This window comes from Myodes glareolus, chromosome 4, assembly GCF_982192425.1.
Source record: "Myodes glareolus chromosome 4, mMyoGla1.1, whole genome shotgun sequence".
Lineage (NCBI taxonomy): Eukaryota > Metazoa > Chordata > Mammalia > Rodentia > Cricetidae > Myodes > Myodes glareolus.
Genome location: NC_142029.1, coordinates 38,948,018 through 38,970,209, shown reverse-complemented (window position 1 = coordinate 38,970,209; position 22,192 = coordinate 38,948,018). Strand labels below are relative to the sequence as shown.

At 42.2% G+C, this 22,192-nt stretch overlaps 1 protein-coding gene across 4 annotated transcripts in view; it reads left to right on the top strand.

Annotated features, from left to right (window-relative positions):
* Filip1 (filamin A interacting protein 1) overlaps window positions 1-22,192 on the top strand; it is a 214,136-nt gene that overhangs the window by 185,509 nt on the left and 6,435 nt on the right. For 3 of the 4 annotated variants that reach the window (XM_085689448.2, XM_048435726.3, XM_085689449.2), the window contains exons 5-6: window positions 8,727-11,532; window positions 14,248-15,092. In XM_085689448.2, coding sequence (XP_085545574.1) covers window positions 8,727-11,532; window positions 14,248-14,454 — 3,013 coding nt within the window. In that variant the 3' untranslated portion in view covers window positions 14,455-15,092. Of the gene's footprint in view, window positions 1-8,726; window positions 11,533-14,247; window positions 15,093-22,192 lie in introns of those variants that run through there. The other variant, XM_085689450.2, reaches the window with a different exon arrangement.

Below are 22,192 nucleotides of genomic sequence, written 5' to 3'. Positions count from 1 at the left end.
TTTTCTGTTTCTTGTGAAAACTGTTAAATAAATAGATTTACTCAGTTCTTTAGAAACATCCTAAAAACAGAGACCAGTGTCTGCTTTCTTTATCTCACCCAATTCTTCATTTTACCCATCTGAGAGTGTTTGCAAAATACTTTGTGTAAGGAATTGTTCCTAACGTGAGCTCTCTGCTGGCCAATGCAAATTCCCAATCAAGCCAAATTTAAAATATCCAGGTTTAATGGGATTCCTGCACTCTTGGGTGGCCCTGAGGGGGAACCAGGAGGCCTCAAATGTGACCACCAGGAGGAAGGAAATGGGACCACCTGTTCCTCTTTTGGGAGTTCATTTAAATACCCTGGTCTGCTGGGATTTGGAGTCCAGACCAATACAGCTCTCAGGCCTGGGGGCTGGGGGCTATGCTCCCAACTTAACATTCCAGACTCTTTGGATATAAAGATGATAAAAATTAAAGTGATAATCAACAATTTGGGCTCTCTAGGAAAAAGGGGCATTGACTCAAGTCTGGCTACTTCCTGCGGGTATAGGGTGATATGGGAAAGGGGAGAGCTAGGTGTTGTTGGGTCCTCAGCGAGAGGTGTGGCTGGAAAGGCATCCCATGTACTGTCATCCCGTAGACATGAGGCATCTGTTCCTTGGGGGAAGCGAGAAGGTAGGTATCTAGGAAGAAAATATTGTTACTACCAAAGATGAATGCACCAGGATGAGGAGCAGGTAGGCCCTTCATTGTGGTATCCTGGAAAATCGGAGGGTGGAAGGTCCTGTCTGCTGCATAGACCAAGTGTCCTGAGCCTGGAGAGATGGTATCAGCGTGGGTGTCCCAAGAGCTAGGCAGCTGAGGAGGTGGTGAGGATTACCGTGTGAGGTCCTATCCATTGAGTCTTGAGAGACCTAGGAGTTAACTGGTTGAGGAGTACTCTGTCCCCTGGGGAGAGCAGGTCAGGTTTAGGGGCATTAGGGTCCACTGGTGTGGTGGCAGGGAGACAACTGTCAGCGTGTGAACAGAGAAGGAACCTTAAAAGGGAGAGGCAGGATAGGTACCCCGCCAGTGGAGGAGTTTGAACTGGAAGGTGATGGTTAAGGAGAAAGGGCTGCCATAAAGCAGCTCAAATTCAGTGAATTAATGAGTCATAGTGGTAATATTTCTAAATGCACCAAGGAACTTCATACTAGCATGTATGATCAAAGATTTCCCTCTTGATGATTTTCAAATATAGGACTCCTGGTAGACAGCAAACTGTCAGAAAATGCCAGACATATCCATGATTCTATAAGCAAATGACTAACAATTACTTAGAGCTTAATTTTTGCTATGACAAATAACTGTTTACTATTAAAATACTAAATTATTTTAAAAACTATAAGATTTATCATTGTGAATTAGAACATTATTAGATTTAGAATAAATTGATATTTTACACTGGTGTATAAATACAGACCATGTGCTTAGCTACAAATAAAAAAATCCTATAATCTTTATGAAGGGTACTTTGTTATTATCTGTGTAGGGGTGTGTGTGTGTGTGTGTGTGTGTGTGTAAGTTGCTGTCATCTGTACATTTTAAAGATAAATTACTATGGACTTAACTTCCTAATTAGTTAAATTTGTTGTGAGTTGTTAGCCTAACTCACAGAAAATCCAAATGCATATCCTTTGTACTAGTCAAGATTTCCCAGAGTAGCAGAACTTACAGAATGAATTTCTCTCTCTCTCTCTCTCTCTCTCTCTCTCTCTCTCTATATATATATATATATATATATATATATATATATATATATATGTATTGAAAAGGGGGTGTGTGTGTGTGTGTGTCTGTGTGTAGAAAGGGAATTTTTTTTTGAATGACTTACAGGCTAAGCTCCTGCTAATCCAATAATGACTGGTTGTGAACAGAAAGTCCAAGACTTCCGTAGTTGCTCAGTCCATGAGACTGGATGTTCCAACTTATCTTGCATACATGCAAGACTCCTGAAGAAGTAGACTCTAATATCAGTGATGGAGTGAGCTTGCTAACAAGGCAAGAGCAAGCAGGCAAAGATGAAAAGTTTCCTTCTTCCATAACCTTCTATAGACGTCTAACAGAAGGCGTGACCCAGATTAGAGGTGGGTTTTCCCAGATCCAATGATCTGTATTAAAGGTGTGTCTTCCTGCTCAAGATCTGGATTAGCTATGGCTCTTCCTACTTCAAATTAAGCAGAAGTCCCTCGCAGGTATGCCCTCCATTTTTGTGTTTTAGTTGATTCCAGATGTAGTCAAGTTGACAAACAAGAATAATCATCATATCCTTCTTTTATTTTCAGTAACTAGACATTAAGACACAATATTTATGTCTATTCTAGAGCAGAATTACACATAACTCTTCAAAATCTTATTAAGTAGAACTTCATGGTGCTCTGCCTATGAACTCTGTGTTATTTAAATTACTTGGATTATGCCACCAAAGTATATGTACTAATTGCTCATTTTTCTCAAGTTTAGAGGCTGTAGTGTTACCATATAAAATCATGACTGTGACTACAAGACTGTCCGTAGTGAAGTGAGAACAAGTCACAAAAGCTGCTAGAAAGAAAATGACTTTTAAAATGATTTTTGTGTCACTGGATTCCTTGTCTCTCTACAGTGGACGAGGATCAAAGGTTTAGAGAAGATGGTTTACAGTCGTGGTGGTCTTCACCAGAAGGGGAAAAGGAAAAGTGTATAATGGTGTTATAAATATATCCTCATTACTCAGAAAGACAAAACAAACACAGCGGGTAAGGGCACTTGTTGCCGTGCCTGATGACTTGAGTCCAGGACCTGTGACCTACATGATGGCAAGAGTACATCAGCCCCCACATCGTCCTCTGACCTCCATTTACAAGCCAAACACACACCTTCACCTCCCACACACATACATACACAACAAAGGAAAAAGATGTAAGCTTAATATACTCATAAAGGTCAACAGCTATATCCTATTTTGAAAGAGTCACCATTTCTTTACAGATACAAAATGGCTCTCTAGCTCCCAGTTATCAGAGTGAGATCTAGGGTGAGGCAAGAGAAATTCTCATATTAATATACAATTAGAGAAGTTGCCAGAGTATCAGTAATCAAGATAAACAATATTTTAGTAACATAAATCCAAGATGAAGAAAAAGTCAACATCAAATGCTGATAGAATCTTGACTGTGAAGCTACGTAACCCTGCCTCGCCCACCTCTCCCTCATCCAGCTTCTCTGCAGCACATTGAGGATATTAAATTATTTCTGGATAAGTATAATAGCCACTGACTTGAAAAAGTAGGGTGATTTATTAAAAAGAGGGTCTTATTCCTCAGTCATTTCATAAAGTCATGCCCCATCACGAGAACAAGCTGCTTAGCTGTGGACTGTTCTCTAGTTGGGGAAAAAATGCATTGACTAAAGATTTCAAATTGCATGCAAGCTCCACTCTTTTGATTACTATCAAGCCCTTGCTAGTTTGAAGCCGCCCTTTCTCTTGAAGAGACAGATATACTGAGAGAGTTGGGGGTGGGGAGGAGCAAAAGTGGTACCCTGAGAAGAGTGGGAATTAGCATGATGTGGCCAAGAACAAGCCCTGGGTGACTTCAGTGACATCAGCAGTTTACAATGGGGATGCTGGCAAAAGATACCATCTTAAGGACACAAGGAGACAGTTGCTGCTTGGGATTAACACCAATATATTTGGGAAAACGGTTGAAAAGTAGACGTATCAAAGAAGTGAAAGGGGGGAAATCCATGAAACCGTACATCATTTATTTCTGGGTAAAAATGAGGGTGTACACAGGCCCCTACATCGGAAGGGACATAAACTAGTAACTGCTTCAAAATTGTGTTCATTAAAAGACTCGACCATAGAGCTGGACCTCACCTCTCTATTCCTCATAAGAGTATGTCCTTAGACTTTAAAAAGAGAAATAATTCACAAATACATGTGGATCAAAACAGAAAGAATACTTTTTTAAAAGCACAAGTTAGATTATTATTAAATACAAATTTTTAAAAATGTCTAACAAATTTAATTTTGTAAACTGGGGAAGAATGGAAGAATCATAACCACAGATATCAGAGTACCATTATACTGTAAGGAAGGCTAAAATATCAGAAATGAAAGAAACCGAGACTTAAGGAACTAGAGAAGTTAAAAATTTAAAGAAGAATTAAAAATTTCCATATGTAAAGTTTCAAATATTTTCAAAGATAAAGTCACTAGTGTACCCTTTGTTTAGCTTCATCAATGAATTCTCCACCAGCCTGCTTCTATCCGTTCCTCCTCCCTTAGAATGTTTTGATACAAATCTCACATTAATTTATGTCTTCACTCATAAATATTTCAATATGTATTTTGGAAAGATGAATGTTCTGAAAGATATTATTTAAAATCTGTAATCAAATCTCAAATTTGCTAATTCCTCAACAACACGAATTTTTCAATTGTCTCATTCAAAATGAAGTCTAAATATGAATATGAAAGTTTTTATTGTTATCTCTTGTAAATTCATTTGAATCTATAGATAATCATTGATTGAAGCATTAACCTAATTAATCCTAATCATTAAAAAATCAGGAGTTAGATGTGGGGGTAAAAACTTGGACGATCGAAGAACCTGGAGCAGACATCAGTAGCCTCCTTTCTCTGTTCCTCAATCTCAAAGGGCCCAGATCTCTCTCTGCACTTATTACTTCCTGTCTCTCTGTATAGTTCTCCAGACCCCTATGGTTGACTAGCTCCACCCCCTCACTCCAAGCAAGCTTTATTTGCAGAATACAAACAAAATCTCACACAACAATAGATTGAAATGATTTTAATTTTACTTTAACCTATAGATGACTCTCAGGTGATGTTTTTATGGTGAAATTTATTTATTGAAGAAACTGGCTTCCTTATTCCATAAATTGCCAATGTTTTAGATTCATCATGATGATGTCATTTAGCAGTTTTTTTCTCTTACCTTTTTGGTAACTTATTAATTAGTTATAGGTGATACAATCCAGCCTCTACTTTCTCCACAAGAGCATTTCATATGTGATGTGCATGTATTGATACAATGGCTAGCAGTTTCCTTTCTGAGAGACATTGGCAAGAGTTACCTGCATCCCTTATTTCAGTAGGGACTGGAGATATGTGTCATATAGTTATTTATTAACAATAGTATGCTATCATTGATTCTTTTATCAACTTGGTTATTGCTCTGAAGGAAAACAAAGGCTTTACATGAAAGGAGACTATTAAATGAGAGCACATTCTCTCACACACAAATATGTGTATGTCTTTATCATATATATTGTTTATATATATATAAACTATTTAACTGATCTAACTGTACTGTTTCCACTTCCTTTTTTCCTTCTTTTTCCAAACACAGTGGTACGATCTGGTTTGTTCTCTCTCTTTCTCTCTCTCTCTCCTTCTATCTCTCTCCTGCCCCTTTGAAATCACACAGGCTTTTGGAAACAGAAAAGATCAAGGGATGACAAGAATGAGAACTCAGAGTCAGATTAGAGGATGTTGCAACAATCCAGCTAAAAGCGAATAGTGAGTTGATTGAGAGAAGAAGGAATAGCAGAGTTGGAAAATAATTGGTTTGGGACCTATTTTGAAGATGGAAATGATAAGACTTACTGAGAAAAATAAATGTGGGGATATAAGAGAAAGAGAAGAATAAAAATTGCCTTTAAACTTTGGGTCCAAACATCTGGAAAGACTGACATGAAAAATATTCATAGGGGAAGGTTGTGAACTCAGAGGAGACAAAGAGTAAACAGTCCAGTGGATACGACAGATAACTAAATGATAGTGTCCATACTAGTGAATGGATGGATGCCAGCAGGGGGAGGATCCTGAGAGCATTTGGAAGGCCATGTGCATAACCTTACTTTCTATTAAAGATTGGGGTCATTTTTTTCCATTGACATAATGCAAGGTATAAGCATAAGTGTTGGGTGAAGAAAACAATCCAAAAGGATTTTTGACAGTTAGAGGATAGATTGAACCACTCAGGGTAAAGCTAACCTGAACAAAGTCTTGTCAGTTTGATCTCTCCAGGCAGCGTCTCTCTAATAGTATTGCTATTAAAGCACAGTGTTTGTTCAAACAGATCTAGTCCAAATCTCAACCTGCCCTACCTGATTCTCTGCCTTTAAGTTCAATAATGTCTCTTATTTATAAAAATGGTATAGTTACATTCAGAATAAAAATTAAGTGAAATAATTCAACACATTGCATATTAAACCTCTTTCTATACTCTATTTATCCATGCCCTATCATACATTTAACTCTAAGACACCGACCTTTTACATTTTTATTACATTCTTTATGTGCATGTATGTGCACTTGCACATGCTTGTGTGCCAAATGACAACTTTTAGGAAATTTTTTGTTGTTTTTTCTACCTCATAGATTCTGGGGATTGAACTCAGGTCATCAAGGTTGGTAGCAACCACTTTTATCAGATGAACCATCTATCCATTCATCCATCGATATCTATCTATCTACCTATCATCCATCTATCATCCATCCACCTATCTATCTATCTATCTATCTATCTATCTATCTATCTATCTATCATCTATCTATCTATCTATCTATCTATCATCTATCTATCTATCTATCTATCTATCTATCTATCTATCTATCTATCTATCTATCATCTATCATCCATCCTTCTTTCTATCCTGAGTTAACTATTGAAAGGTAGAGATTGCAGTGAACATTAGTGAACTTCCTGAACTGTGGTAAGACTTAGCAATTCCCTAGGACCTCAAACTTTACTTCTCTAGAAGAAGTTTTGCTCCCAGCTGCACCTGAAAAGGTCTGTTTCCTTCTCTTCATTTTCTCCATCTCCTGTGTTCACCTACTTGTGCCTTAGGTTGCTAAACAAGTTTTTCTGGCTACCATAGTTCAGTCATTCCATTACCCTAAGCAGTAACAGTAGATAATCAACAAGATGCCCTTTTATTCATGCCTTACTCACTACAAGGGTGAAGCAGTTACAGTGTCACTCAGGACAATGTGTGCGATTTAAATGCAAGCTTTCTTTTTGTTTTAAACAGAAAAATATTGCTCTACAAATTCCATAAAAACTTAGACATCATCAAAACAATTTCTGTAGGAATTATGTGACAATTAATTTTAAGTAGTCTATAATATGCCCAAACATTTATTGTGCAAGGCAGGCAATGTGAGACATTTTTTAAATACTTGGTTGACGTCTGACCTTGTCATAAACATGAAATAAAGCATTCTAAATAATAAAGCTACAAAATGCATTGCAGGAATACTTAAAAACATGCTAGTGGCTTATAATTTGTATCTCTTATAAACATAATATTACTGAAGAGTATTTGTACACTGACTTATGGCTATTGAATTTAATATTAACTCTGTTTTTATGTGTGTTCAGCTATAACCATTAACAAAACGTTAAGGCCTGGAGAAGATGGTTCAGCAGTTTAGAGCATTTTTTGTGCCGCCATGAAGACTCGGGTTTGGATCCCAGGACCCACACACCAAGCTAGGTGCAGAATGAATACCTGTAACCACAGCTCTAAGGGGTCTGGTGCCTCTGTGCACGTGTTTATGCACACATCGACCCAAAAAGACACACAAACTGACCAACTTAAGAATGACAAATGTCTCTTCCTTTTCAAGGCTATACATAAACGACATGGAGCAAGCATTATTTCATACCCACAAAATGTAATTCCTGTGGCTGCCACATTTTTGCTTCGGTTATCATTTAGATTTCTTCTCTACTTAATCATCAATTTAAAAAGTGTTTAAATCACAAAACTGATTAAACCTTTGCCGATTTTGGTGTCAGTGGAAATGCTTGAGTAAAGCAGCACTTGTTTCAGAAAGCATGCTTTGCCTTCTCTCGATGAGAGTTGTGTAGTTTTGGCAGGGGGAGGTTTGCTCTTCTGTTTGTTGGCTTGTTTGTTTTGAGATAGGATCTCTCTGCATAGTCTTAGGAGTCTTGGAATTCTCTCTGTTGACCAGGCTGATCTCGAACAACTCGGAAATCCACCTGCTTCTGCCTCTTAAGTGCTGGGATTAAAGACATGTGCCACCATGCTTGGCTTATGTAGTTACATTCAAAAGTTCAAAGTAAAAAGACCTGTGAGTTCTTTTCTGATCTCTTTTTTAAAGTAGATCTCTCCCTTGAAGTTAGATGGTGTGGGAGAGATAAGTAAGGCTTCTGGAGGCCTGGTGGCCGAGCTGAGTTCCAGCACTGCCAGTCACTCTGTGTGTCTGTGGCAGGCGACATGTGCTCCCTTATCCCGCTCACGGCTCACCACATGAAGGTGAAGTAGCAGTACTTTTCTCGTAGGGTTCCTGTTAGGATAAAGTACACACTGGTTCCCGGAATACAGAAAGCTCTATATAAAGTCATTTTTGTTGCCCAATCTAAGGTACTCATATCACGTGTTCAGCTTATGAAATGTAATAAATTAAGCAATCCAGAAAATAAATCATACAACGGAACCTACTGCCCTCTGAGCCCTTCTCATGTCCCCTAGTAGTCACTGCCCCTCGCCAACGGGAACTACAGTCCTGGCTTCTCACAAGTTTTACTGAAAGCCGTTGGTATGTCTTACTCTTCTGAAGTAACAAGGGACCATGGTGCAGCATTTTTGGTTTTGTTTTTCTTTAAGCCATGCCTTTATCTATTTGCTGATTCCTCTCTTAACATAGAGCTCATATTTTGGCTTCTAGGTTGAAAAAGCTCCTTGAGCAAGAAAAGGCTTACCAAGCCCGCAAAGAAAAAGAAAATGCTAAGCGGCTCAATAAACTGCGAGACGAGCTTGTGAAACTGAAGTCCTTCGCGCTCATGCTGGTGGACGAGAGGCAGATGCACATTGAGCAGCTGGGCCTGCAGAGTCAGAAAGTCCAGGACCTCACTCAGAAGCTGAGGGAGGAGGAAGAGAAGCTCAAAGCCATCACCTACAAATCCAAAGAGGACCGCCAGAAACTGCTCAAGTTAGAAGTGGACTTTGAACACAAGGCCTCGAGGTTCTCCCAGGAGCACGAAGAGATGAATGCCAAACTGGCTACCCAAGAGTCTCACAACAGACAACTCCGACTCAAGCTGGTGGGCTTATCTCAAAGGATTGAAGAACTGGAAGAGACGAATAAAAATCTTCAGAAGGCAGAGGAAGAGCTCCAGGAGCTGAGGGATAAAATTGCCAAAGGGGAATGTGGGAACTCCAGCCTTATGGCCGAAGTGGAAAGCCTGCGGAAGCGTGTGCTTGAGATGGAGGGCAAGGACGAAGAGATCACAAAGACGGAGGCCCAGTGCAGGGAGCTGAAGAAGAAGCTTCAGGAGGAGGAGCATCATAGCAAGGAGCTCCGACTGGAAGTGGAGAAGCTGCAGAAGAGGATGTCTGAACTGGAGAAGCTGGAGGAAGCCTTCAGCAGGAGTAAGTCGGAATGTACCCAGCTCCATTTGAACCTGGAGAAAGAGAAGAACCTCACCAAAGACCTGCTGAATGAGCTGGAGGTGGTCAAGAGTCGAGTGAAAGAACTCGAGTGCTCGGAAAGTAGACTGGAGAAGGCTGAGCTAAGCCTCAAAGATGACCTCACGAAGCTGAAGTCCTTCACCGTGATGCTGGTGGATGAAAGGAAGAACATGATGGAGAAAATAAAGCAAGAAGAGAGAAAGGTGGATGGCTTGAATAAAAACTTTAAGGTAGAGCAGGGAAAGGTTATGGATGTAACGGAAAAACTAATTGAGGAAAGCAAGAAGCTTTTAAAACTCAAGTCCGAAATGGAGGAAAAAGTGTCCACTCTGACGAAGGAGCGAGATGAGCTGATGGGTAAGCTGAGAAGCGAAGAGGAGAAGTCCTGTGAGTTAAGCTGCAGCGTGGACCTGCTGAAGAAGCGGCTGGATGGCATCGAGGAGGTGGAAAGGGAAATAAGCCGAGGTAGGTCGTGCAAGGGGCCTGAGTTCACCTGCCCAGAGGATAACAAGATCCTGGAACTAACGCTGGAAATCGAGAGACTGAAGAAGCGACTCCAGCAGTTGGAGGTGGTAGAAGGGGACTTGATGAAGACAGAAGACGAATATGACCAGTTGGAGCAGAAGTTCAGAACCGAGCAGGATAAGGCGAACTTCCTCTCCCAGCAGCTCGAGGAAATCAAGCACCAAATGGCCAAGAACAAGGCGACAGAGAAAGGAGAGGCTGTGAGCCAGGAGGCTGAGCTGCGACACAGGTTTCGGCTGGAGGAGGCTAAAAGTCGTGATTTACAGGCCGAGGTGCAGGCTCTCAAGGAGAAGATCCACGAACTGATGAACAAAGAAGACCAGCTGTCTCAGCTCCAAGTCGACTACTCGGTCCTTCAGCAAAGATTTATGGAAGAAGAAAATAAGAACAAGAACATGGGGCGGGAGGTTCTCAATCTGACCAAAGAGTTGGAGCTCTCCAAGCGCTACAGCCGCGCTCTCAGGCCCAGCGGGAACGGCAGGAGGATGGTGGACGTGCCGGTGGCCTCCACCGGAGTGCAGACCGAGGCTATGTGCGGAGACGCTGCGGAGGAGGAGACCCCGGCTGTGTTCATTCGCAAGTCCTTCCAGGAAGAAAACCACATCATGAGTAATCTTCGACAAGTGGGCCTGAAGAAACCCATGGAACGATCCTCGGTCCTCGACAGGTATCCCCCTGCAGCGAATGAGCTCACCATGAGGAAGTCCTGGATTCCTTGGATGAGAAAAAGAGAAAACGGCCCCTCTACCCCACAGGAGAAAGGGCCTCGGTCGAACCCAGGGGCAGGGCACCCCGGGGAACTAGTCCTAGCACCAAAGCAGGGCCAGCCTCTGCACATCCGTGTGACACCGGACCATGAGAACAGCACTGCAACCCTGGAGATCACAAGCCCCACGTCTGAAGAGTTTTTCTCTAGTACCACCGTCATTCCTACCTTAGGCAATCAGAAACCAAGGATAACCATTATTCCATCACCCAATGTCATGTCGCAAAAGCCCAAAAGTGCAGATCCTACTCTCGGCCCAGAACGAGCCATGTCCCCTGTCACGATTACTACTATTTCCAGAGAGAAGAGCCCGGAAGGTGGAAGGGGGGCATTTGCAGACAGGCCCGCGTCTCCCATCCAGATCATGACGGTGTCAACGTCCGCAGCTCCCCCTGAAATCGCTGTCTCTCCTGAATCCCAGGAAGTGCCGGTGGGAAGGACTATCCTCAAAGTCACCCCGGAAAAACAAACTGCCCCAACCCCCGTGCGGAAGTACAACTCCAATGCCAATATCATCACCACGGAAGACAACAAAATTCACATTCACCTGGGTTCTCAGTTTAAACGGTCCCCGGGGCCTGTCGCTGAAGGCGGGAGTCCAGTTATCACCGTCAGGCCTGTCAATGTGACAGCAGAGAAGGAGGTTTCTACCGGCACAGTCCTCCGCTCTCCCAGGAACCACCTCTCTTCCCGACCCGGTGCTAGCAAAGTGACCAGCACTATAACTATAACCCCGGTCACAACGTCCTCCACCCGAGGAACGCAGTCGGTGGTGAGTAGGAGAGGACCCAGGGCAGGGTGCAAGCAAGTTGGGGAGTAGTGGGGGCAGAATGGAAGGGTGGGAGGAGGGGGCAGAATACATAATTTAAGATTACAGCTATGCCTTAGCTTAGGTGGTAAATATTGGTTACATGGGAAATCTGAGGCAAGTAAAATTGATCGTTACGTTGTTCTCTTAAAACTGCATTAAATAAAGAGGGTGAGTACACAGTAGACTAAGAGACCTCAAGGTGTATTGTTAACTCTGGTTGTGAGGTCCAGCAAAAGTTCTAATTTCTTAGAATGTAAGAGATCTTTTTTAAAAAAATTATTGATTCTTAGTGCATTTCCCTCATCTCCCCGTCCCCTCATAGGTGCCCTCTGCCCTTGCAACCTCCGGCCCCAAACAAAACCAAACTTAAAAGAAAAATCAAAACCAAAACAACCAAGCAAACAAACAAGAGAGAGAGGGAGAAGAATCTTGTCTTAGAAGCTATAATGTGGCCTGGTCACACAGTCTACCCTTTAGTTCATTCACTTGTACTTACAAGTGTTCATGGCAAGTAAGAGTCATGGGTCAGGCCTCTGGTTACTACTGTTGTGGAAATCCTGCGGGGGGACAAATTTCTTATACAACAGTACATACCTCTTAAATATTAACTCAACCTAACAGGCTAGAAATTGTGGTTCTTAGCTCCAGAACACATTCTCTAGCTTACTTGGAAATCTCTCAAAAGCGAACTCATGATTTAAATACATGAGCTATGGCCCATATCCTTAGAATCACTAACACTCATTCTCTGTGCACAGAATGAAGGCAGACTTTACAGTGTGACTCGGCCATTGTTTCGAGTGACCGGCTCCACTGGAGTCAAACAGCACTCAGCATTGTTAGCCTCCTCCAAGGTTGCTGAACTGCTTCTCAGCAGGACAAAATGTAGCTCCCCTGGGCGAGGTCTTGTGTCTTTGCACTTTGTAAACACATAGTGGAGGAGTAAATTATTGTGTTTAAGAGCAGATTCTTTTGCTGTGGCATCTTCTTCCCATTTCGAAGTTCAGATTGAAAATCTTACCCTCTGACTACCGCCTAACCCTTACACACAAATAAGATTTAAAAACAAGGCCTAAATGATGATGGTCCATGTATTTTGGTAAATTCAACAAAATACAAGTTAGAGCAACAAAAGGTTTAGGAGACCGCTCTTAGAATATAATCAGTGAAGCTAGTTCATTTGGATAGTCAGTCGTTCGTTTACTTTTTACTGAGTCTCAGTCCTGCTTCCACTGTGATGTTGGTGCTGGTGTGTAGAGATCTGTAAATGTTCTCGAGTCGGTGAGGCAAGACTAGGAGGACTTGATCGTCCTGTGATAACGGTATGCACAAAGAAGCTACCAAAGGGGGCGTCACTTGTCAGAAGGCATGGGAAGGAGTGTATGAGGTATAGACAAGCAGAATGTGTGAAGGCATGGCCCTACGAAGGGGCCTGGTGTGTTTGGGGCATAATAGAGTGATCGTATTGTGTTGTAGCAGTGATCCTGGGGGACAAGCAGGTGCAGGATATGCAAGCACACTCAGGGATTAGGCATTGGCTTATGAAACTTGCATTTAGCTTCTCTGAATAGACAAAGGGAGTCACTGAAAAGTTAATGAATGAACCTGAACCTATTTTACATTATTTTTGAAAGATACTTCTATTAAACACTGAAAGGACAGATAGACGAGAACACAGTCTAGGGACAGGTGCCATTCCAGTGCTCTAGACTCAAGGTGACAGTGTTGATAGGGCCATACTGGAAATAGAACTGAGAACCAGGTATGGCGGTATATTCTATCAATTCTAGCACTCAGGAAATGGGCAAGAGGGCTGTGGGTTTCAGACCAGCCTGGACTACACAGTAAAAACCCATCTTAAAAGGAAGGGGAAGCCTTTAATCCCAGCACTCAGAAGGCAGAGGATCTCGGTGAGTTCAAAGCCATTCTGGTCTACAAGAGCTAGTTCCAGGATAGCCAGGATTTTACAGCAGAGTACATGCAGAGGGTGGCTCAAGGGGTCCCTGTCATTGCTGTGTAAGGAGATTTTCTGGGGATGACAGCAAGCACTTTCTGAGATGCCTGCATGGTGCTGTCCATGTTCAGTGAGTAGTTGGAAATTAGATCTGCACTTCAGAAGGGTCAGGAGGCGTGTTCTAGGGCTTGGCTGCATGGAATTGCAAGCAAGGGGATTCTCAGGGTGAAAGTGGAAACCTTAATAAAAGGACCAAGACTAGGACATGGTGACACACTTGGAGGTCGTCAGAGCCTGGAAGCATTGTTGAGACTCATACAGAGACCAAAGCCATGCACTGTGAGGAACACTGTAGGAAGATGGATGTGGTCAGAGTACCAATTAATACAGAAAAATCTGAGGTCATAAATAGGTGAAAAGGGCCACTTCCTCTGAAGTGGCAGAAAGGAAGGACAATGGCATACCTCTAAGAACTGGGTTGTGAGGTCATCTTGCATAGTGCTGAGAAGGTGAACGAAGGGTTGAGAGGGAAATTCAGCATAGATGCTTCAAGAAAGGGAAAGGGGAAGGATCCAGAGCAGGTTAGATGCCAACTCCAACTCTCTTGTCCTTTTCCCTGGGATGGGATTGTTGCGGATGCTCCCTGGTGGCAGGAATATGCTAATGGGAATAACTGGGGAAACTCACCAACATATCCCTTTTGTCTGTGTTTTCTCTTACAGTCAGGACAAGATGGGTCATCTCAGCGGCCTACACCCACCCGCATTCCTATGTCAAAAGGTATGAAAGCTGGAAAATCACTAGTGGCAGCCCCAGGAGCAGGAAATCTGACCAAATTCCAGCCTCGAGCTGAGACTCAGTCTATGAAAATAGAGCTGAAGAAATCGGCAGCCAGCAGCACTACCTCTCTTGGAGGGGGGAAGGGCTGAGGGCAGTGGCTAAGGGGCTATGTTGCCAGGCCGCTGCTGCTGTTGTGGAAGCAAATCTTCCTCTGTTTGTGCCAACCCTTTACATGTACTGCTAATTTAAGTTTTAAGGATTTTGTTTATAAAATAACCCCCTCATGGCTATGCGTTTTTCCTATGTTGTGCATTTGTTTTAATGCGGGGAAATAGAGCTGAGAAGAAGAATTGCTGTTTGCTGAATGTTTTGTTGAAGATGCTGGTCCTGAGACAGGGTCTGGCCCGAGTTTAGATTTACTTCTAGCATGTGGCCCCATCGAATGTCACTCGTCAGTTAAGATGCCCTCAGTGTCTTCACAAGTGAGGCTTAGGGGCCACGTTACGTGCTGCTGAAGGCTGGCTTCCAAATTTTCTAATTGTAAGCCAAGTTTCACGGACTTACTTCTACAATTTTTTTCCAAACAAAAACCTATTTTGAAATAAGAGAGAGTTAACAATTGTCAGTGTGCACTATCAAATCTTGAGTTTGATACATGTGATGTAAGAAAAAAAACTCAAAGCTATCACAGGGCCTCTAAAATTTGGAGAAGCAGAAGCTCCTAGGGTGACTTCAAGAAACAGTTTGAACGTGAAATAAAATGGAGACACCTGTGGAATCTAAAAAAGAGAGTTTGCTTTATTTGTGTGTTTGTGTGTATTCCAGAAATTGTGGCCACCTCAAGCCGCTCCCAGCATGTCATAGACAATAACTCTGCGCCATTGGAACCAGAGCTGTGCCCTGTTTAAGGGTGCAGTTGGTGGACATTGTAGAGGAGCAGAATAGAGCTGCCAAGTGTCCCTTGAAAGCTCCGCAGCAATGGTGACAAGTAGAAAACAGCCCAATGCAAGTTTAGACACTTTCCTGCCAAGGAAAAACTGACATCATCCATAGCTTTAATTGAATTCAATATTTTCCTCAGTTAAATGTGGACTCTGTTTGCAAATGTAGAACAGAGCATGATTTGGGGTGTGAATATGTGTGTGTGTGTGTGTGTGTGTGTGTGTGTGTGTGTGCCTGTTGGTACGTGTGGTGCGGGGAAGTACTTTATTACTGCTGTCAGTTTCACTCATGCTTGAATCACTTCCTTTAGTTTTTGAGCACGTTCTAATAAGCACGGGGCAGAGTGTAAATGGAGAACGCCGTGTGTCTGTGAGATTAACCTTGAAAAAGTGCTTTGGTGCTTCACGCTCACGCAATCACAAAAGAACTTCAGGCTGATAAACTACAGCTTAGCGCACCATCATCTCATGCCGGCCATAGTTTTGCCCAAACTTCTGAGCCACATAGGTGAACTTTACAAAATTACAGTAACTACAGAGTTACCGATTTGTATATTTTTGTTTCTGAATTCTTCCAAAATCACACGGGACACCACACACTTTTGGTGTTTGCGTAAGGCAAATTGGAAAAGGAATATGTGTGCTTCGCTTTCAGACTGTGAGTCAGTGTCTCATGATGAAGCGCTTCTCTGTGTTCCTTTCTGTGCCAGATGCCTTACACCCTGCAGAACATGGCTTGAATTGTATGTGTGACAGTGGGTATGGCCGCCTCCAATTACCTATACACACTTTAGGCAGATCTGTCACCAGCTGCTCATTGGTTCTCAGAGTATCCATTAAAATATGCTTAGCAACCATGTTAACAACAATCCAGAATGCTGGGTCCGAAAGGTTAAAGAGAGATAGATTAGCTAAAAGGTATGATCTTAGCTAATTTGCTAGCTAGAATACTGACTTGTGTTTCTTACTGACTTTCTGCACCCTAATCAATGGACATCCAATCCTTCCAAAGACAAGGACATTATTTGTTTTACTAGTGCCTACCTTGTGTTTGTGAGGTGTTCACTGTTACTATTCTAGGACATAAGTGCTCAAGCAAGGACAGTGTCAACTGCTGTGTTCCTTTTGACTCTGCCTGACCTTCTTTAAGTGGCTTCCAATCTCAGTGTCTCTTGCTGATCTTCTCTCTTTTACTTGCCCACACCGTGGTTACATCACTTCCTCCTGGAAGTTCATATCACCCCTGGGAGCGTGCTCAGAAAGGCTTAACAGTGGATGTACAGGATGTTTATGTATGTAGGTCCGGCATAGAACCATCTACAAAGTACAACTGCTAAGAAAACTTGGCAGAACAATACACAGTCACTTCAGAAATGACAAAAAGTAACCGCCAGGAAAGTTCCTCTTTGTAATTTTAGAGCCAACTGTATATTTATTGGACAGCTTTGCTTTAAATTACACATTGGAAGTGGAATACACAGGGGATAGGAAATGGAGGATTAAATGTAGCCTGACTCCATCTTCCATGGGTAAATATGTTTAAGATGCTGCTTAATGTGCTTTTGTAGGAGAGAATGGGCTAATAGTTTAGACTCTTTTCTCTGTTGTGAATCCTACTGTATGCTAGAATAAAAGCAGTCTCACAACGGCTGACGTGCATCACTGCTGCTCCGGTTCTGCAGTGAGAAATTCTAAGATGTAGGGTGCATGTCATTTCCACAGAGTTCACTGTGATAATGCTTTCTAGGGGTGTGCTGGTACAACCCACACAGCTAAAGAGGAGACCCAGGTCTTCTACACCTGTGAGTCAACTGAACATATTGAGGACGCCATGATGGTGACGCTCTGCCATACATGGTCCCAGGAATGTTCTGACATGGGATATTGCTGCAGCATGTCTGTTATACCAATGCTATGAGCGTCATTTGCTTAAATAGGGCCACTGGCTTCCTGTCATACTGGCAGGAGGGCAGGTTGATGTGTAGCTATTGGGTCTCTTCCCAAGATGTTAGTATATTCTTCAAGGGTGTCAGTGGATTCTGTACTTGGTTGTTTTCAAGAATGAAATGAAGACCCAGCATTGAGTAGTAGCTTTAGGGATGCATAATTTCAGTGATGAAATGTGTCCTGGAGTGCAAAATGTAGAGGAGACTTGAACTTCTCATCCTTTCATAAAGTCAGAGACTTCTGTGCTGAGCAAAACCACAGGACTATAGATGAGAAGAGCACGTGGGGCTGTTGAGATGGTTCTGTGCTGGTCTAACATTGTAACATCCTAGCTTTCAACTGAAGCAATAAAAGGAGGGAGATATGTGTGTCAGAGGCTGAAGAAAAGAGAGGGAGGGAGGGAGAGGTTCCCTTCCCCTCCTTTCCCTTCCCCTCCCCCTTTCCATAAGTGCTCTACCCCTGTGCTACACTCCTAGCCTCAGATTCTAATTTTATCTGTCCTTTCTACACAGGCAATAGATACACTGCAGCATCTTCCAGTGTAGCACACCCTTCCCTTCATCTGTGCAGGCTTTCGCAGCTCCTGCTGGCTCCATCCATGCTCACCTAAACTGTCATCGGGACAGTTAACATGTCCTGCCTCTACTCTCGCACTGCGGGTTTTTCCTTAGCATTTAATTTTGATTTTTTTTTAGAGACATAGCTGTTAGCCATGGCGTGGGTGTGGGTAAGTACATGTGAGTGCAGGTGCCCTGCAGAGGCCAGAGACCTTGGAGCTCGGGGAGGTCGAGTTAGCAGCAGCTGTAAGCTTCCTGATGCATATTGATCTCCAGTCCTCTGCAAGAGCGGTGCGGTGCGGGGTGTGTGCTGCTCAGCCAGCCTCAGTCTTTCCTTTTTAAAAAGCAATTCACACACATTGTTAAAATATCAGTCGATGGTAGAAGATAATAAAAATAGTTGTTCCTTACTTTTTCCCTCTGACCCAAGGTTTTCCTTGGGGGCATCTTCTCCAGTTCTTACCCATTTCTCCAAACATTTGTCTCCAGATTTGTATAATGTCCTTGTACTCTAGTCTCTTAGTTCTAGATTTTAGATATATTATGTCTCCTTATTATTGTTTTGATGGTGAACATTTAGGCTTCTAACTTTTCCTTTTTATCCATCCTTTCAACATGATTATTTATTTATTTACTTACTTACTTACTTTTGGTTTTGTTTTGTTTGTTTTTTTATTTTTTGAGACAGGGTTCCTGTGTCGCCCTGGCTGTCCTGGAACTAGTTCTGTAGATCAGGTTGGCCTTGAACTCACCGAGATTCATCTGCCTCTGCCTCCTAAATGCTGGGATTAGAGGTGCATGCCATACCACTGCCGGGCTCATGTCACATATTTTTGATATAGCAATTAAATTTTCTAAGTGTTTTTAAAATATGCACAGAGGACATTTGAATACGCGTCCCTGCTGAACCAAGCTGTGCATGAGGAGTGTGCTCTCTTCCCCTTGACACTTCTGCCAAGGAATAATTACTTTATTCTGTTTGATCTTTCATCTGTTTGGTTTCCTATGTATCTGTTTTAGTTTTCCCAAACACTCCATTTGGTATGCCAAACACCGATCAGTAATTTTTCCAACACTTAAACACAGCAGTTTTCTATGTCCTCCCCAGAGGCCTTCCTGTGCAGCCCTATGCTCCCTCAAACTGGAATGGTTGTCCTCCAAGACTGCTGCCTAGCTGTTGTCCTTTTGCTTGAACTGAATCCAGACTCCTCTCCTATCCCCTCCCCTCCTCTCCTATCCCCTCCCCTCCTCTCCTCTCCCCTCCCCACCTCTCCCCTCCTCTCCCTTCCCCTAGTCTCCCCTCTCCTTCTTTTCCCTTCCCCTCTCTTCCCCTCTCCTCCCTTTCTCTCTCCTCCTCTCCCCTCCTTTCCTCTCCCCTCCTCTCACTTCCTCTCCCTTCCCCTCCCTTTCCTCTTTCTGAGGATGGATGCCTCAGAAGGTGGACATGCTCTTCAGATTCATGAAAGACACTCCTTATTTTATAAACCAAAACTCACCCCCCTCAAGCAGGATTCGGCTTTAGGATACACACTAAAGAGACTCTCCAGAAAGAGGGTGTTGATGAACAGTGGATGTGATACTAAGAAGGCTGAAAACCAGGAGGTTGGAGTAGCACCTTTTTCTGTCACCAAAGCTCTGTGTGTCCTTTGACAAATCACCTAACTGTGGCTTGTGGTTTAGCATTTAGCTAGATAATTCTGGAATCCTTCTGCAATAATATGATTACTGCACTGTATGTAGCAAGCCGCTTGCAAGAACCTGCTTTTTAAACCCCTCTGAAAACTAGTGATTATTTTCTTATTGGGGCTCTCTCTATTTTGTTGTGTTCTGAATATGTGGTGAACAGAGCTGCAGTCACAGAGGTAGTAGGGGCTGATTCGGATCTTACAGTTAAAGCTGACAATTGTCTTTATAATTTAATGTAAACAATTCATTCTTGCGTGTATGGGTGTTTTGTCTGCATGTGTGACTGTACACTGTGTGCGTACCTGGTGCCCACGGCAGTCAACAAGGGCATCAGATCCCTGGGAAATGAAGTTACACATGGTTATGAGCCACCGTATGGCTGCTAGGAAGTGGTTGTAAGGAAGTGAATTCCCCTCTTGCTCCCCTGCCCACCCCAATTTTTGTATGTTTTGTTTTTTGAGACAGGTTATCTCATTGGAACCTGCTGCTCACTGATAAAGCTTGAATGGCTAGTCAATGCACATCCAAGATCTAGTCACCTGTCTCTGCCTCTCCAGTGAGGGACTATAAGCAAATCATCATACTCTGCATTTGGTCTGAGTTCCAGGGACCAATTTCAGGTCCTCATGTTTTTATAACAAGTATATCATGAATTGAGCTGTCTCCCTAGTCCCAAGTCCTAAATTTATTTGGGGATCGTATGTATGTGTACCACGTGCATGCAGGAGACTGCAAAGGTCAGAAGAATACCTGATTCCCTAGAACTAAAGTAATCGGTGGTTAAGAGCTGATTTTGAAAGGAATTAAATGAAGGGTTCAATGATTATGAAACCCCAAGGGAGATTATATCATCTGGTTCAAAAGTTTTCCGGAACAAATGACAGAACTGATTATCGGAAGTATTTTTAATTAGCTGAGCTCAATCCAAAAGAAGGAGTGGAAGCTCAAGCCAACAGAGGAAGTTTATTGAACATCCTATTTAAAACAGATGTTTTATCACGATTTCTGAATGTGATAATAGGATTGTATCCCATTATGTAGTTTAAGGAACTCGGAAATGCACAAAAACAAGCAATATCTAGGTAGTCTCCCTTCTAGATGTTATACAGGATATTTGTAGGTCATTTCAAACGCACACGGAGAGCAGCGAGTTCAGAGTTGAGCTTTGAAAGCTCGCAAAGAGGAAGAAGTAAGCTGGTGTGGGTCCTCCACGAGTCCCTGCTAGGGAGGGAGTCATGAAACAGGAAGGCAGGCTATAGGGCAGCCAGATGGACAGCAGCCACAAGGAAACGTTCTCTTTAAGTTAATGTAACATTTTCTATGAACAAAGCCATCCTCCTCCCTAGATGCAAAGCCCTGCTACAATGCCACCATACTTTGTCTGGGCTGTGTGAGCTTAGAGGTTAGCTATTAGACTCATTTGGTTGGATTTACCAGAACGGACCTTTTAAAATGCAGAGCTCAGAGTCCTTTGTAGATATTTTGGCCAAGCAAAAATGCACACATTGCATGGGAGGGAGCTAGAAGCGGATTTCCAACTTGCTGTTAGGTTGTCCGACTCCATCGTTCAAGGGAATGTTCCTTGAATTTCTTCCCAAGTCCTATCCCATTCATGTGGCTTTGGAATTCAAGTTTCTGGTTGGCTAAAAGTTCTGTGATACCACTCACAAGAGGATAGGTGCTTAGTAAGATTAGAAATCAAGCAAAATTAGGACCCGATGACATTTAATTTACTTTGCATAGAACTTATCTGACGGCTAGTATAAAAAAAAATAATGGGTTAGCGCTGTCTCACAGTAACATCAGAATAGCAAATAGTGTGTTTACTATGTTGCCCAAAGTTTCTTAAGGAGAAAACAACACGATAACAAGTGAAAGAAATGGAAAATGTTTAGATTTTGGTAAATTGTCAAAAATATATAAAAATCCAGTGTCCTCTATATGTATATGATATTCACAATTTAAGGATTTTTTTTATTTCAATTAGAAAAAAAAAGAAAAATATGTTGACCAGTGTCTGGGTATCAGAAACTCTCAAGTCCAAGTGTTTTTGATATTTTGAGTTTGCCAATAAGTGGTACTTAACTATGATTATTTGTCTTTACTGTTTATTAAATACTTTGCAAATTACAAGTGTCACAAATATATGTGTGTGTGTGTGTGTATCACAAAGATCTATATATAGAAATAGAAACTTATTGCAGAGTTGTACCTGGTCATAATAACCTCTAAGCTCTTCTTAGAGGCCCCAGGATCTGACACTTGGGTTCTTTTCTGGGATACAAGGAAAGTCTAGCAGGAGGCACCAAGTTTGTTATCATTGTCAACAACAAACATTTAAACAAGATTTATGTGTTTGCTTATTCCTCTGCCTCTTCCTGGTGTGTGTGATATAACGTGGAAAGAGGATAACTTACAGGAGCCCATTCTCTCACCCATGTGGGTCTTGGGGACCAAACCCAAGTCATTAAACTTGAGTCATCTCACTGAGCAACAATTACAAAAACAAAAACATGAAACAAAATATGACTATTTAATGAACCACTTCAAAACCTTATGCTGTACAATATTTATTTCTCACAATTTCAGGTGTTGGATGAGTGATTCTTACTTGAGTTCATTTGAGATTTGGGGCAAACAGATCATAAGCAATTACAGATATTAGACATCTTTTATTATGAAGGTAAAATTTATATATAACAACTTGTTGTTTGGTAAACAAGTATTTCTGACAGTCTATTATAAACATACACATT